At 36.1% G+C, this 18,347-nt stretch overlaps 1 protein-coding gene across 1 annotated transcript; it reads left to right on the top strand.

The window, feature by feature from the left end:
* Positions 1-4,701: 4,701 nt before the first annotated feature.
* LOC115454160 lies at positions 4,702-6,531 on the top strand. Its single transcript, XM_037437014.1, has 4 exons — positions 4,702-4,791; positions 4,936-5,094; positions 5,498-5,650; positions 6,293-6,531. Exons 1-4 carry the CDS (start codon positions 4,714-4,716, stop codon positions 6,464-6,466), a joined length of 564 nt encoding a protein of 187 aa, XP_037292911.1. The 5' UTR covers positions 4,702-4,713; the 3' UTR covers positions 6,467-6,531.
* The last annotated feature ends 11,816 nt before the right edge of the window (positions 6,532-18,347 follow it).

Here is an 18,347-nt window from a genome sequence, read left to right as displayed (position 1 = left end):
CCAAAGTTTCAAAAAATAAGCGTAATACTTCATCAGATAAGTCACAGTACGCAAGGCAGAATCTAAAAGCAATATCGGCGTTGTGTCAAGAGGCCGGCGAAGAATTTAATATCGAAAACACGAGCCGGGAGTCCGCTATCCTTCTACGGAGGAACTACTAAATATATTAAAGTATACGCTAGCTTGTAACGAAATTTGGTAGTTCTCTTGTTTGGGTGAAGGGAGCATTCAAGTATTACTTAAACAAGATATTAGTATTTTACCTTTACCCCTTGTAAGCAAACGTAAGCAAAGCTCTTTTCCCCTTCTCCTGTCTTCCTACACTATGGGTTCAAAATCTGATTAAATTGCTTCATTATTATTTAATTACCAAAAAAATTACAAAAATAATGAAATAGATATTGCTGACGTAATCATTGTTAGACCCCCTGCATGTAATCGAACATAAGCAAAGCAAGACCCCCAACCTTTTTAATGATTACTTACTTGAACGGCCCCATGTAGATACACACGTCTATTCCTGTCGCTAAGCATTGTGCAAATGTGGACATGTGGTTTGAAGGACATTGTAGTTAATGACTAGACACTGTGAGACTTAATTTGATGGCTGTTGAAAAACTAAGCTTAGATAGCTCGCACATATGAGATATTTATTTATTTTTGTGTGTTCATTGTTTATTACTGGTGCGATGCGGTCGCTATAGCGACCACCAGGTGGTAAAACCCGCCATAGTGGCCCACGTAAGTATGTCGCGTTTCGGGATCAGCCTGTATATATCCGGTTTCAACAGGCCGGCATAATTGTGTCAACTGCCGAGGGGTAATCATCTCTCGTCAGTCGACATTCGATTGGACCCCACGCCACTTACCATCAGGTGCAGTTGGGTCAGTTCGAAGTGTCCGAATAGCAAAAGACACATTATGTTATCTAAGGTATGTTCTATGCGTAGTTTTCTCAGCTATGCAAACTAAGCTCAATTCACTTAGCTTAGTTCTTGGTCTTGGTCATAAGTATAAATTTCTTTATATTGTAGTTTTTCTGAACACGATGATAGCATTTTCTTAATCTAATTCATAAATAAAATGCTTACTTATTGACTATAATCAAGGTTTATTTAAAAATTCATATGTTATAAAATAAATCCTATAATCGCATTCTGGATAGTCGAAATTCCCGCTATTTTAGCAACATAACATACCTCATTCATCACATTTAGTATTTAACATTTAACTCGGGAACCATCTGAGTAATAAATCTGGCGGAAACAACAAATTCTCTTCGCATTATACTTCCGGAGTCTTTAGTGTCACACTAATTATATTTATTTACTTTTACAAGAATATTAGAACTGAACTGGAAGAGGTGTTTGCCGTTTTATTAAAAATACAATATTGTTATCACTTGTCAGTAAATATCTTATTGGCTTTATTTTTTTATTTATTTTTATTTTAATAAAATTAAGACGCAAAACAGATTACAATCAAAATTAAAGCTAATTATAAAATATACAAGCATAAAAACTAGACTGTATTCCTAAACATTGCGCCCTTACACTAGTTAATTACTTAAAGTGCGGACTAAAATAAATTAAGCCTATTAAGTACTGTGTAAAGTTAAAAAAAAATAAATTTACTTTAGAAAAGAACTCAATAAGTAAAGCACATATAAATAATATCAGCCTTGTATTATAAACTGACCCACTGCAGGGCACGGGCCTAATCTACTACTTAGAGGATTTAGGCCTTAGTCCACCACGCTGGCCTAGTGCGGATTGGTAGACTTCACACGCACTCAAAATTCCTATAGACAACTTCTCAGGTACGCAGGTTTTCTCACAATGTTTTCCTTCACTTTTAAAACAAGCGATGACTCTTAAAGAATAAACACACAATTTTAGAAAAGCCAAAGGTATTGAACCTGCAGACATTCGTCTCGGCAGTCCGTTCCACACACACTAGGCTATTACCGCTAAATGTTAACTTATGATTTACTACCATGTAACCACACACCACTTCCAGACTACTGTATACAGCGCTACCAGCTCACCTGGTTTAAATTTATAACAGCGGACGTGTCGCCGTCAAGCGATAAATTCATAAAGTCGCAAAATAACATTTCGGGTACATAAGCCGCAGGGTGGTTGCTAAACCAGACATTTTGTGTAAAGTCTATACACCAGTTCGTACTTTATGCAGTACCTAAACTAGATCAGATGGTAATTGCAGTGACGTCGGATCATAGTGTTAGGATAGCGTCCAACAATGTAGGTGCATTATGCAAAAGAATTTAAAAAAATATTCATGACGACAAGAGGAGTTGCTAGAATTATTGTGCTATGTATTTCTGAATAGTACCGGTTGATCAGTCATATCTATGTCAGGTTACTAACAATCTATCAGTGGCGAAATGTGACATTTTCCGAATCGGAACAATATGTAGGATATAAATAATTGCGGCCTGTAAATCGTTCTGATTATAAATAAACTCTTCATAAAGGGAAGCCGGTAGAAATGTACTGGTTTTCGATAAAAACATTTTCAATGCTAAGAATGGGGACAGAAAGTTCAGCCGGCATTCATTTTTAATGTTAAAATCTTAATAAAGCTATTAAATATGGGAAAAACCCGCTTTTACAATTTCCCTTTAGGACCTTTATGGTGATATTCTTAATTTTTTACTCGATAAAATTACGCTTTCCATCTTGCACTATAAAAAAAATTACAATTATAATATATTTCAGAACATTTACACAAATCCTGACACACCACCCGCGACACATAGTTCCTTTATATTTAATTTTGTTCAGAATTTTTCCACTCCCACAAAATGTCATCTGAAGGCCATAACAATAGCTCCCCGTGAAAACTTGACGTGTAATCTCGTCATTAATATTATGAATGCGGGTCTAATTTTAAGATATCTTAGTATCAAATCCAGTATTTTATTCTTAAATTAAATGTTTTACGGTTGATTATATTATGACAATCATTGCTGGCACGTAGAGGTAGGAAATTGTAGCATCGTACGAAATCGTAGTTGCAATCAAAAATCTCGTAGCAGTTACGCAGTAACACATTTATCGTAGCTTCTAGAGAAAAGCTCTTAGTAGGCCGGCATGATCGTATCGAATGGCATGAGATTGCTATTTGTTGCCATTTGATACTTTATATGGATGGTATCGTGTTTACCATCAGGTGCAGTGCAGTCGCTTTGTCATAATAATAATAATATCAGCCCTGTATTATATACTTGCCCACTGCTGAGCACGGGCCTCATCTACTACTGAGAGGGATTAGGCCTTAGTCCACCACGCTGGCCTAGTGCGGGTTGGTATACTTCACACACCTTCGAAATTCTTTTAGACAATTTCTCAGATGTGCAGGTTTCCTCACGATGTTTTCCTTGACCGTTAAAGCGAACGCTAATCTCACAAAGAATACACACATGATTTTTAGAAAAGTCAGAGGTGTGTGCCCTTGGGATTTGAACCTGCGGACATTCGTCTCAGCAGTCCGTTCCACACCCAACTAGGCTATCGCCGCTTTGTCATGGTAGAATAAAAAAGAATTAAAATTAAGTGTTTGACTTTAGAATTAAAGAGAAAATATCTAAAGACATTTACATAATCAAATTTAATAATAATGCCCTAAATGTTAAAATGTTTTAGCTGCTATTCCTAATAGACAAATAGCGATTTTAACTCACATCAAAATGAAGATACTTTGAAAGGGCTCTTGCGTCACAAAGGCCGACCAAAGCCTACAATTTCCTACAGAGAGAGGCTTCCAAATAGCTCATTTCCGACCGTGCCGCGGCTGTACACCGGCTGATCCCATATTGGTGGGACAATAGGCAATTTATTGGCTGAAAGCCTGAATTTTAGTGGAGGGAAACAATTTTCTATTAAGTATTGTTTGAATAAGTTGGATGGGATAGCAAAGCTTGAATGTCATTAATCCATACAAGTTCAAATAACATTTGCTAGTGGTGGAATATATTTTATATCCGCCCGGATAGCGACCACCGTACACAATATGAAAACCCCCCATAGTGGCCCATGTAAGTTCCCCAGGCCGACATAATTTAGTCGACTGCTGAGGGGTAATCATCTATCGTCAGTCGACATTCTATTGAACCACTCCACTTACCATCAAGTGCAGTGGGTTAATGTTATCATTAAAATTACTTTCTTTATTAATACCATTATTAAAACCGTTTAAAATAAATGTTAGAACAAGACCTTTCCCGCTATAAATGTCTCTGTGTGCGTTCACAGCATTACGCGCCATCAATGAAAAAAACGATCAATTATAATTTATTTACTTCTTCCGAAAACAAAACCGAAATAATAAAATATCTATGTGCCAAATATCCAAATCCGTTCGGCAGTGTTTCAGACATTTTCGCAAACTTTAAAATTTATAAAACTAGTAAGATAAGATGTAAGTCATATTAACACTCAATGTTGCTGTTTTGCATCGTGTTTTAGTGTAAGCCATCTATGTTTGCGCGGTGCATTTGTGTTTCACGTTGTAAATGATATCCTAATAAACTGTATTCAGAGTTATTTATCGGACATCATAATTACACGCCAGAAATAGCTTTTAATATTGTTGAAATAAATTACTTTAATAAGCAAATTTTGTAAAATCACATAGCCTTGATGCATGTATTTCATTTCCAAACTGTGTTATCTGATATGCGGTTCTAAAATGAGTAAATCGCTCGTTGCAATTCATTTTGTGATCGTGATTTCTTTGTTTGTTGGGATATTATGTATTGGAGAAAAGGTACTATCATTTTTACAATTATCATCACTTTAAGTTCAAGTTTATAAAAAAAAATGTTGCAGAACAGAAGCAGACAGACACGTGGCCGAAATCTGTTTTGTTTCGACAACAAAGTCAGCGAATGAATGTATGTAATTATTGTAGATTCGGTTTATTAGTACAGAGCGTCCAACCGTGACCTATTGCGATCATGAATTTATTGCATACTACAACCTGACTTCACGAAGGTACGGCAGGGCAGATCCGTTCTACTATGTGGATATTAATTTTGAAGCAAAACAATCTTTTGGGAACAATTTCACTGTAAGTACTCACAGTCTATCCATGTGTCAAATTTCATCCAATCCGTTTCATCATTTAGTTGTTTACGTTTACTTCTAAAGAAACAAACGTCAATATCCAAACATTTTTGCAAACTTTTGCAATTATAATATTACTATGAAAGTATATATATATAAAATGTAGGTAAGAGATGGGTGACGCGAATGCGTCTGCCACTTCGTCTGCCTCTGCTACTTCACTATCATTCGGTAACTTCAAAAACAGTCAGTTTTATAGTAGTGTAGTGTTTCATCGCAACAATTTTATTTGACAGTCTTATGCCTCAACATAGAGAGCGCACAATAATATCATACGTAACTCAAAGTCCTGCTTAATCTTAAACAAACTCAAAGGCTCAAAATGAATTATTGCTTCACATTGACAGGTACATTTCTATTTCTTCGAGTCTTGGAGTACCACCTACAGACGAACAATGATCGAGATGCATATGAAGTTTTGTGATTTTATAGAGAAAGATTTGTTCTTCGGAGCCGCCGCAAGACAAGGTAGACTGCGGGGGTCGTGCCCCTACCCTGCGGTAAGTAAAACCTCGGTCTTACGAATCATTTGACTGCACAATCAAAACAAAGCAACTCTGACTACCTGAGTAGTAGTAACCCGTAAGACCAGCCTTCCCGAGGCAATTCTATCGCACTCGGTCTCCACTCTCCACACCGAATGTACGCCATGCATGGGGGAACATTTGTCGTAGCCCTAGGCACATCGTAAAATGTGTATACCTCATGGTTAATAATTCGCAATGAGGCCAATAGGTACCCTGCGAACATTTCCCCTCCTCCTCTACGCCCATCCTAAAGAGGATACCTAACCTTCTTCCACACTTCCTTCCCCAATTGTTCCCTTCCACCTCTACTCTAGGCTTCTGTGGTCGCTAAGGCTGGGGATTCCTGAACCCACTTCGCAGGTTGCCATCGCTGGTAACTCCCTTACAAAAAAATAAAAAACCTGGGCAATTTAGCACGTTCAAGAGACGTGAAACTTTATCATCACCCTTGTTGTTTTATCGCTCTTTATTCTCCTTCCAAACAGTTACAATGTGACATCAAGTAACCAATGTTATAGCCTGCGATCCCTTTGTAATAGTATAAAAATATATAAAGTTAATACAAAGAATTAGCTGAATTACTACTACGTTAAGTGATATTATTTCTGTTTTCAGGGAGCTTACCATCTAAGCAATATGTCTGTACCTATAGACCAGATCCCGCAGTCGTTCCCGATTAAAAGAGGAAGAATATATAGCAATTTGTCTGTAACTCTCACAGGCAGAATCATACTATCGGGTTATATAGACATGGAAGTTAAAACGGTTCGAATAAAAAAAAAGAACTAAATATCAGTTAGAATTTGCATGAACTTTGAAACTGAGAATGAAATTATTAAAAACCGTAGAACGTAACCAATGAATATTACAACAGAAATTGTATAAAATGTTAACAAATTTATGTGTTATTTTCATGATTTATTTCCTTAAATTTTGTAGTTATCAAAATTAAAGACTGAAGTGCAATAAAAGAATTCATATACAAATAAAGATGATTTTAGTGCAATATATAATCTGTGTTTAAAATCTTAAGTATAAGGTTTGTTAACATTCTGTCGGGCCTCACACCTTATATAATATATTAACTTTCAGTGGCTACTATATAATACGATTAAATTATTTGAATGACCATGAATGATTTTTAAATGACCAGGTCTCCAAAATGATTATTTATAGGTAAGGCAGTTCAAAAATGTACTTAGATATATAAGATAATTATTTTTCTACCTGCCTTTACTGAACCCCAGCATGGGGTGGACGCAACACTTCAAAGATGTTTCAGAAAGGATTTTGCTATACTTTAGATTTAAATATATTTATCCCCAATAAAACAATGTCAGTCACTTGAGAACAATACTTGACTTATATAAGTTATATTATAACTACTTATTTGCCAACTACAGCAATCGTTGGGTTGTCTATCTAATAGATTCGGATTTTTCTAAAGGGTATTCAAGTATTACGTAACACACTTTTTGCAAGAATTCTGGAAATGTCCCCTCCCCTGTCCCTCCTTCCATGTAACGTGCCATAACGTTTTTCTATACCCTCCCTATTTCCATTATTAAGAAAGAGAGAAAGAAGAAACAATTAACCGAGGAAATGATATCTTAGTCTTATGAGTTGTCACACTATGAATCGGCTTTGGGTTGAAGGGTTCGATTCTTCGATCGGACATCACATTGTGTGACTTTTCCTAATATTTTTATGTCCAGGATTATATGCCATAGAAGTATTAACGCTGATAAAGGAGCCGAGGTGAGATGGAGAGGAGTCAAAATATTTCTGTGATACAGGGGAGGTCGTTTCGCTTACCAAGCGAACATGCTCGTCTCGTCATTTAGTTTCAATTTTTTTTTATCGCTTTAAATAATGAGACGAGACGAGCTTGTCGTTTTCCTGATAGTAAGCGATATGACCGCCCATAAACAGTAGAAATACCTTGAATTACAAAGTATTGTTGGGTATTTCACTGCCATCCTAAGACATGAGATGTTAAGTCTTATGTCCAAACAATTGCTCACTACCTAATCCGTAACATAAACACCGGTTGCCTAATTTCTAGTTCAAACGAGAATGCCAGCTGATATTTGGTGTAATGCGGGCGTAGTGGCGGCTGTGCGACGCGATGGCCCGTGAAATTGGGCCGCATTGGCCCTGTCTTAAATGGTGCTCGTACATGCTCCACTTCGGCTTGCCTATAAACATTATTTTGTTAACTTGTTGGCATGCTTGACAAAGCTAAAGGTAGTTAGTACTCTGGTACATCACATCGACTGCTTTTGTCACTATGAAGTGCAGTTCTAGTGCAGGAATAGCGAACCTTTATTTTTCTTTTATTGTTTTGAATGACGAGACGAGCTTGCCGTTCGCCTGATGGTGAGCGATACGACCGCCCATAAACAACAGAAACACCATGAATTACAAAGTATTGTTTGGTATTCCACTGCACTCGACATCCTGAGACATGAGATGTTAAGTCTCACTATGTCCAGTAGTTATACTGGCTACAAGTCCTTCAAACCGGAACACAACAGTGACTACACACTGCTGCTTGGCGGCCGAAATAGATAATGCGGTGGTACCTACCCAGGCGGACCAGTAAAATTAACATATATTATTAATTAAATTTATATATAGTGCGGGTTGGTAGACTACACATACCCCTCGAAAATTCCTATAGCGAATTTCTCAGGTATGCAGGTTTCCTGACGATGTTTTCCTTCACGTTAAAGCAGGCGATAATTCACAAAGAATACACTTATGAATAATACTTTCAAAATATAAAAACAACCAAGATACCTCTCTTTCAGCGGATGCCACAGTACGACTTACATGGTGCTGCAAATTAATGATTTGCTTATTTCTAAAGGTGTCAGATTGTAATCAAACCCACAAAATATATCACCACCGTTAAACGAAGTTATCTACACAATACGTAGTAAACAACCTATTGTTTATTCAATAGGGATTTATGTGGAATTTTGTTTTTCAAATCCGGTAAACCGTCGACCTGGAGTTTTTTTTTCATTCAAAATTCCGCCCGACCGCGGTGTCGATGCAGTGTGAAAATTGGAAAAAAAACGCACCAAAGCTACGGCCTCAATCAACGGCGCTTTACAGCGAGCTGCCACCGTGTCCGGGTTTAGCCTGAAACCTGTTTTGACGTTTTAATATACCAAGTTATAATAACAATAATAAAGTCTTAAATTATTGTCTTTTACCTTGCTTAACATGTTATGGTTGTTCTCCCCTCCTCCCAGCCAAAGAGGGATCCTTCTCCTTCCCCCACACTTCCTTCCGCAGATATTCCCTCCCAACTTTCCTCCAAGTCCCTGCAGTCGCTAAGCCGGGGATTCCAGATATCCCGCAGATAGCCCAAATCTAGTTAAAATTGATTAGCGTTGGAGGAGTCTTTTACCTGTGAAGGGGTTCTTGCATTTGGAAATAGTACATAGATTTGTAATTCCATTAAAATTAATCACTATACTGGGGATAAATTGCAAGCAATAAAGGTCGTTTTCATTTAACTATTTCTATTTTAAGGTATCAATGAAGTAGTTAGAGTTGAACGGAATGTGAAATGGAGACCATAGATTTAAAACACTAGGAACACATCTCTAACTTAAAGAAGTTAAGTGTATTTGTCAGTTATAGTTCGCTATAAAATTAAAACAAAATCCTAAGGAAACCTATATACCAAAGATTCTCCATTCGTTCGAAGGTACGTGAAATCTATCATCCCCCACTAGGCTAAGTTGGTAGATTGACTAGACTCAGAGGTAATGTCTCTTTCTCAAGTGAGAAACAGACTAATACACGACTGTTATATTATTGTTGGTTGCTACCAACAAAGTGGCATCGTAAACGACTCTTATCAGACAAAATCTATGCACAGAAATGCGCTGTGTGACGATGGCTTTTTTCCCTCAATTATACCGGCTTTAATGCTCACTGTTTAAGTTTTTAATATTGTTATGCATATTAATTTATGTTTTAAATAATGATGCTGTTTTGAATAATTTTGCTCTAATAATTCTTCAATTTTATTCTAATTGCTTCCGAACATTATTAACAAACCTAACCAATTAAATTCGTTTCAATTTCGAGTGTACTTATATTTTTTGCAAATTAAGGCAACATCAAAGGTAACAGTACCGGGGAATATGCAAAAGATACGAACTTTTTAACAATAGTTAATTTCCGAGCATTATAAAGTTATGGATCAAAGCAACTCGTGTAGACTCCATGGCTATATGGAAATGGAAGTGCTGTCAAATATATAAGTATTACTATATGAGTCTATGAGGTATATTATGTGTAAAGTAATTGTTTTCTTGTTAAACGCAACTTACTCTAACGAAGTTCATTATATTATAATTTATTTATTATAAGGTTCGAAGACATAGTCTAATATATGTAAGTATGCTTTTTTTTAACCCTAAATGGCTTAACATCGAAAGAGTCCAATCACAAAATAGAGAAATGCGGTGTATTTTTGGTTCTGGGTGGTTCAGTAACTGTACATAGGGTTTGACATTGCGTCATTAAATGAAACCACAAACTCGTCTTTAACCCTGTTAAAATTGCAACATGCTCCTTCGTAAGTAATCTAAAGGTAAAACAAGCAACGGCTTAGACTTATCTTCATTAAAGTCGGTAAACCTCCATTTAGGCAATGTAAACTTTCTTAAATTCTATTTATATACCTAAATAATATTAGTAACAAATATTATTATTTTTGCCGCTGTACTAATATATAAATTTGCATGCTGTGGTCTCCTATAATTGAAGAGGCACGTCACATTGTTAATTATACCAATATTAGGACATTGTATTTATTATATGCCGTGTATCCTTTGTTGGAGGTCCTTAAATAAATAAAAATAAAAAAATAAACACAGACAACTTATTGACGAAAAACTACACTACAATGAGGCAATCACTTCATCAACGTTGGTCTCGTAGTACTCAATTGTTTCTCAGCAACAACTGGACATCGCCTGCGCGGTGCTTTAGTCATTTAATTGACAAATTATATTATTTTTGCGTTATATCACCGAACTTATTCAAATGTTAGTTCGTTACTTTGCAATACAGATTGCAAAATAAGTCGCTTATAGCATCTCTAAATCAAGGAACACACCTTCCCATGAAAGTTTTCTAATAATATTGTTTTGGAGGCCGAGCCGGCAGAGCACTGGCGGCTCATAATCGACGATTAAAGTAGTTTATACGTTGTTAATCTCCTGTTTGTTGAAACTTCCTTCGTTTAACTTCATCATGGTGCTTATATAATGCGAGCATTTTCGGTAAAACATCCTAACTGCCATTTCGCAATATTAGCTAAAATGCCTCTTTTATTAGTTCTTAAATATGGTATATTTCCAGTATTTTTATAGTATGGTTATTTTTGTAACAAAATAAGACAAATATAGTGAAAATGTTTTACAATTAATAAGAAAAATAGCCGCTATAATAACAAGTCTGAAATATAGGATACGATGTTCTTACTAAAAAGACTTAATATTTAGAATCAGTTGTTTATAAATTCCAACGGGATGTTCGGAGAACAGAAATCCTATATGCGAGAATTTGATTATCCAACTAGATACTTCTGCATTGTTTATGTTTCTGCCAAGCATTGATATTCCAGGTATAAACTTTGATTCTAATTTCAAGGTGGTCTGACCGACGCATCTGTGTTCGAAAATAAGTTCTATAACTGGACTTTAATAAATATTGGACAATAAGTTTTAACACTAGATATATTTAAAACTAAACGACTTTGATGAGCTTCGTATTGATCTTCATCTATAAGACTTCATCTGTCGGGAATACATTGTCAAAGCTAATAGCAATCTAAATATATATTCTATTCGCAGAAATATAATTTCTACACAAACTAACGTCCCAAGTTATGATATTTTCCCTGGAATATTTCTATTAAAGGCCAGATATCATTTGATATTTAATAAGTCCTTGAATAATTGAAATGTTCGGAGAAATGTCTGATAGCGATCCTTCACGAAGGTTAAGTAATCGTCTATAAAATTTATAAACAGGTATTTATGATACAAAACTATTTATGTAAAAGGATTAGTAGCCTACCAAATGCCTGCTGAAATCACAGCCTCGGTGGCGAAGTTGTATTGCATGCACGGTACGGCAGCGCCCTGAGGTCCTAGAATCGAATCCCGGGTTGGGCTAAGTGATATTTTTCTGCTCAGTATCAGCCCGGAGTCTGGAATTTATGCCCGTATCGCTATCAGCTCGTCCCCTATCGCATCATGGGAAGGAACACACTTGGCGAAAAGAGAGTGACCTGTTTGCGCCTGTGCATATATTATACCCCTTTGGGGATAATGCGTGATGTGCCTTTAAAAGAATTAATAGATTCGCTAGCAAATTCTTCCACTATAGTTACTGCTTTCAATATACCGGCTTGATAAAAATAAGCAACATCTAAATCATCTAGGTACTAGTGCGACACCCGAATGATACCGTGAAATAAAAACTAATATCATACTAGAAAAACCTAAACGCAAATATCTAAGCACCTCTTCTGCCTATTGGCAAACTCCATTCCCTTCTTCATTTAATGGTCCCACAAAATTCCATCAATGTTATTACTGCAGCATTGGTCACTCAACACAACTTTGCCTGCGCAAAACAAAAACATACAAAGCAACAATCAAAAGTTTCAACCCGCGTTTGGATTCCACATTATATAAATCCCCGTCCACTTTATGAACAGTTAAAATTCATAACGTGTTATAACTGGTCCCTAAACTGGGTAATGCCGTTTTACATTTACATTATATTGCCGACCAAGCTGTTTACTTTAATGGGCTTGCATCGCGTATCTTTGCCGTATTTACATCGGAAGCGTTGGTGTAAAATTGAATTATGAATTTAGGTTTTTGTAATGTGTCCTTTCCAGGTATTTAAAAACTGAAATAGATTAGGAGTTTAGCTATAACATTGATTATGATCGTAAAGTGTGTCTATTAGGTAGTGTGTGATGATTTTTTGACTTGAAAATCATAATACTTGGCCTTCTCCATTGTTGTATTTTTCATTGAAGTTAAAGGACACCCTGTTGATCCCAAACTCTATCCATTCTTAATTATAAACAATCATAAATTCGAAATATTAAATTATTTTACCCTCGGACAAGCTCTCTAATTGCCAATAAGAATTCTATCAAAATGTGTTCAGTACTCAAAAATTTAACAATGTCATGTTGTAAGATAACCTTCCATCATCCGGACTATAAGAATTTTTCAATATCGCCGCCGTCTCAGAGGTATATACAGTGGTGTTAGGTAGTGAGACACCTTTACTGCCGTGCTACGCTCAAAAGCGGTATCTCAAACAAAATAAAGATCTTGATTTTTATAGCGTCGGATAGCTTAAAAAAATACCCATCCAATGAACTTGCTTAAATAACGGTATCTTATTTAGAACATGTTAAAAAAACCTTAAAAAAGTTTTCTCTATCTCAGTTTTACTTAAAAAACTACAAAACTATATATACAAAACTTCGATTATCTCGAAATAAGGTTTCCCTGACATACCGCTTTTGCGCTTAGCACGGCAATTTAAGAGAGCGACGAAATGTTTAGCCTTTAAAAATGATCAACTTTCTACTTTTATATTTTGTCACTTGTAAATAGGTGGGAGGTGTTTGGTAGTCGTGACACATTGTTTTGTTTTATTGACATTCGTTTTTTTGTGCTCTCGTCCAGCACCTACGGGAGGAAAAATTGTGTCCGTCACGGGTGGCACAAACCCAAAACAAGCAACTGTACGTATTATGTTACTTTTTGAACAGATTTGTGGTATGTATGGACTCATAAATCGGTGAAAATTTTACCGGTTTTATCATTACCTAATACCTATTGTTTTAGTTAATCTTTATACATCTCAACCTGTTCATCAATAAGAATGAATCATTTAAATATTGTTAATTAAACGGAAAGCAGAGGCCAGCCCTAACCACAGTAAGGATTTCCCAAATTTATTCTCACAATATAATGATAGTGCCTAACATCCACCTTATTGTTTTTTGCTATGATGTCAATTTGCGCTCCAAAAATCGTAATTGATACGCAAATGGAAATAAATTCATATACGTGGGGTGAATCAAAACACCGCGACAATAGTTTTAATGCTCGCTTTGTTTTTAGAGGTTTCAAACCCACGTCATTTTAGAATTGCTTCCTTCTCACTCATACGTTCTATTTACGACCGGCCACCCACTCCTTCCATTCCTACATATACATGTGACAAACATTATTCACCTTTAGCGCAATCGGTTAAAACGGTACAAAGTGAAAAGTCGAGAACACTTTTCTAGGTACCAGGGCTACATAAAGCCCGAGGATTCGCGTCGATATCGTATCGCTCGGGGGTCGACGCCTTCGAAATAAATTGTCCCCTATTGGCCCCATTATGGGCCGGCGACATCCTTTACAGCTAGACATGTCGCGCGAATAAATGATGATGTGTACAGAAAGAACGTCATGGAAACGGTGTCGACTGGAATGATTACATTTTTTATTACTAAAAGAAGAAAAATAGACGTCTTCACTTCCTTCGCTTCAGTATTTTAGGATAAACATTATGCCTTTATCTCCAAAGGGTAAACAGAGGGGCAAAGGGCAGAAATTCCAGACTCCAGAATGATACTTAGCAGAAAAATCCAATATCACTTTGCCCGACCCGGGATTCCAACCCGAGACGATCGAGCAGTGTCAGCGCACACAAACTATGCCACCGACGGAAAAAACAAAAAAATTTAATGAAGTTAACTACTCTGGAGTAAAATCCCATACGATATCTCTAAAACACATGCACTCTTATATTTGTGTTTTAGAGATATCGTACGGGATTTTACTCTTGGTGAATGTGTTGTCACAAAAAATAGGGACCAAAACCCATTACGGCCCACCTAATTCTAAAATCTTCATGAAATCATTTCATGTAAAAATATAAAGAAACCCCTTTGATTAAATGCATCATATTGTTACATATTATAAAAAGTAATAATAAAAGAACTATATATTTTTTAATATTTTGAATGACGCGACAATCTTGTCGTTCGCCTGATGAAAATCTATAAGATCGCCCATGAACAGTAGAAACACCATATTACAAAGTGTTGTTTGGTATTCGACTGCGCTCGCTATCCTGAGACATGAGATGTTACGTCTTATGCCCAGTAATTACTCTTAGTACAATACTAGTATTAGTATATTTTAGCACTACAACACAAAAAAAAACATGGTTAGTGCTTTCTTCGATCACACTACCATATACAAAAAATCCTGAATATTAATACGAAATCATTTATATGCACTCTAAAATCTTTCTTCATAAGAATTCCGAATCTGTCTAGATAACCTCATTAAAGAAATAAGAAAATACCTAATAATAGGTAAAGAAAGCTATGTTGTCTGTGTACGATATTCGTAGGTAAAGGTCTCATAAGACTTCGTTAAGAATCGCTTAATCCTTTTGAAGTAGGCTTTGAACAGGAAGCGCTTTGAGCCCTCTGTTAAGCAACTTATAATCGGATACTAATCAACTGTTAAGATATTCGGAAATGCTCCTATCTTTGATAACCAAGTTTTTGGACCACAAAGGAACATTCCTTATGGATGTCACGGACGCTTTGAACAATTAGAAGTAAAGTTAGAACAAATTTTTACAATTTCAACTCAATTCTAAGTCCGCGAACTTGCCGGAGTTCCATTATGTAATTTAAGAGGTTTTTGCAGACCTCTCACAAAAGAACTAGGTTTAATTCCGCGAACTGGGCGTAACAAAGGCTATTCAGTAAAGGAAATACGACCAATTTTTTTTTTTATCAAAGTCCTTTAAATTACCTACGTACTGACTCAGTTTTAGTTATTGCCTCATCGGTGAGTGGTAACCAATTTAATTGTAATCTAATTTAAACCGTACAACAAGCTAATTATATTTCCCGAGGTTGAAATTTATGCAGATATGGCTATAGGTTCAGGCAGAACAAGCTTCTCAATTCGTAGATTAACCATTAGAAGCCTTCCTTAATCGCAAATATCCTACAGATTATTGTTATTAACTTCGAGAACTGACTCCAGCACCGCAGCACCTCAAACCAGGTTTTCAACACCTATTACGATGCGAACATTCATTATTATTTCAATATTATTAACAGCCGTCAAAAAAAGTTTCCCATAAAATCATATTAAGAAATCAAGCCACTACAAAACAATGAAGTTACTATAAAATTACTAATAACACAAGTTCGAACTTGAAACAAACATATAACCATTCATAATATCGTAATCCCAGTGTGCGCGAGCGAAAATGGAGAGCTCTAGAACTGTTCAGGTAACTGTTTGTTTTACGAAACGAGTAGTTCACAAACTAACTGTATGTATGAAATTTGAGTTCAGTACAGTGTCTATAGATGTTTATATTTGTCTTGAACGGCGTACACCTGACGAATGCTAAACATGACGTGCATTTGCTGCAACGGAACTCTTTAATGACAACTAGGGTAAGGATAAACGAGAGGACACCCCTAGATTACACAAATAGGAAAGAGATATCTTTGGAGGCGATCCGGAAAAAATTGTGATGGTGCTAGAACATATTGTATATCCGCGAGGATAGCGACCTGCAAGGTGTTAAAAGTCGACATTCTATTCGACGCACTTCACTTAACATCAAGTGCATTGGGATCATTTCGCCGAGTCCGTATATTATAAAAACAAAGACTACTACCTCCTTGCAGGCGAGGATCGAAAGAATTTGTTTTTTTTTATCATTGCATTTGATAACCAGACGATCCTGACTTTCGCCTGATACGACCGCTCATAAACAGTAGCAACCTCATACAAAACTTTGATTTACTACTTTACTGAGCACCCTAAGACGTAAGATGTTAAGTCCTATAATGCCCAGTAATTAATAATTACACTATCTACTGTCCTTCAAACTGGAATACAACGTTGCAATCATTACTTGGCGGTGGATATAGACATTAAAATGGTACCTATCCAGACACCCCCTCGCGCAAGGGAGACCGAACACTAGTAATGGCGAATGCACAAGGAGGCAGTCTATCAAAAGTCAAGCTATTAAAAGAACTTCTTTTAAACATATTTACAGATTTTTTTTTTTTAATATACACTCTTTTAGTTCATAAAGGCTTTTGATTTTATTTATTAAGTAAAGCTTATATAATACGCGCGCTCTTCGCACGTAAGCAGTTCAGCTTTAATAATTCGCCTAAAGTTTCTTATTAGGATTTACTTAACACTTCACGGCTTTGTTTTGCAAACAAGCATGTATTTGCTACATTTACCCTATACAATCAAAAAGTTCATAGAAATACCATTCAAGATTTCAGCACCGCATTCAATCGCCAAAACATAACATTACACATTAGATAATATTACGCATATCAAGATCCCGTCACGATACTATGCAAGCAATTTGCTACAAATCAACTCAAATCACTACCGCTTTCACATCAAATCAAATTACCAAACTTATCCCATCCATCAGAGATAAGGACACGTTAATTAAATGAATTAGCATTCCATCCCGGTATAATTAGTTTGCGGAATGCCTCTCCCTTCTTGGGAACGGACAGGCGATTCTAACTTTTAAATCGCTATTACGTATTTCAATGGTTTGTGAGTTTAATATTGGATTTGTCTTTGCATTTTTTGTTTCAGTGGTAAATTTCTAAAGCGTGTTGTGTCTAAAATATTACTGACGCGACTAAATTCAAAAAACAATAATGATTTCTTATGTGTACGCGAATGTTAGACATTAAAATTAAACTATTTTTTGGGTTTAGTATTTTAACGTCGGGAGAAAAAGTAAAATATTAAAACCGCGAAAAAATCCGAAAAATATTTGAATTGTAATGTCAAAAATAATTTCAAACTTACGCCGAAATTTGTGAATTGGTGAAGAATTGTGTATTGCTCAAGGATGACATTTTTGTGGAGAACGTAACACAACTACAATATAAGAATTCTACAATTCGTGTTAATGATAATTAGTTTTTATATAAATTATCAAAGGGAAGACAGTAGGAATCGAGTTATACGCACCCTTCGCCACTGGTGTGTATATTTTAGCCAATACCTTTTGGATATTTGCAGTACTTATTAAATCACTACCTTGATGGCGTAGTTCTATTACTTCCTTAATACACCATTAATGCCGAAGTTTGGAGTTTGAATCTCGAGTCGGCCAAAATTATATTTGATTTTTCTGCTCAGTATCAGCTCGGAATCTGGAATTTATGCCCGATATGGCGATGGGCTCACTCCCTATTACGTCATGGAATGGAATACACAAGGGGTAAAGTGTGTAAGGTGCGTTCGAGTAAGATCGGACACGGGGTAAGCTCGTATAACGAGAAAATACCTTGAAACTATGGTTATTTTTTAGTTTAAGGTACATAGGCGGCGATGCTGATTTTTTTGCCCCGCGCTACACATCGAAAAACCGTCCGAAATTAGTCGAACGCACCTTACATCAGTCGCAGCTCTGCCTACACCTCCGAGGGTAGAAGGCATGAATGTATGTGTGTTAACACATTACCTTAGCAATGAAAGAACATACCACGAAGGTAATTACATTGTTCATTGAATAA

Source organism: Manduca sexta, chromosome 10 (assembly GCF_014839805.1).
Source record: "Manduca sexta isolate Smith_Timp_Sample1 chromosome 10, JHU_Msex_v1.0, whole genome shotgun sequence".
Lineage (NCBI taxonomy): Eukaryota > Metazoa > Arthropoda > Insecta > Lepidoptera > Sphingidae > Manduca > Manduca sexta.
This window is presented reverse-complemented; position numbering and strand designations above follow the sequence as displayed.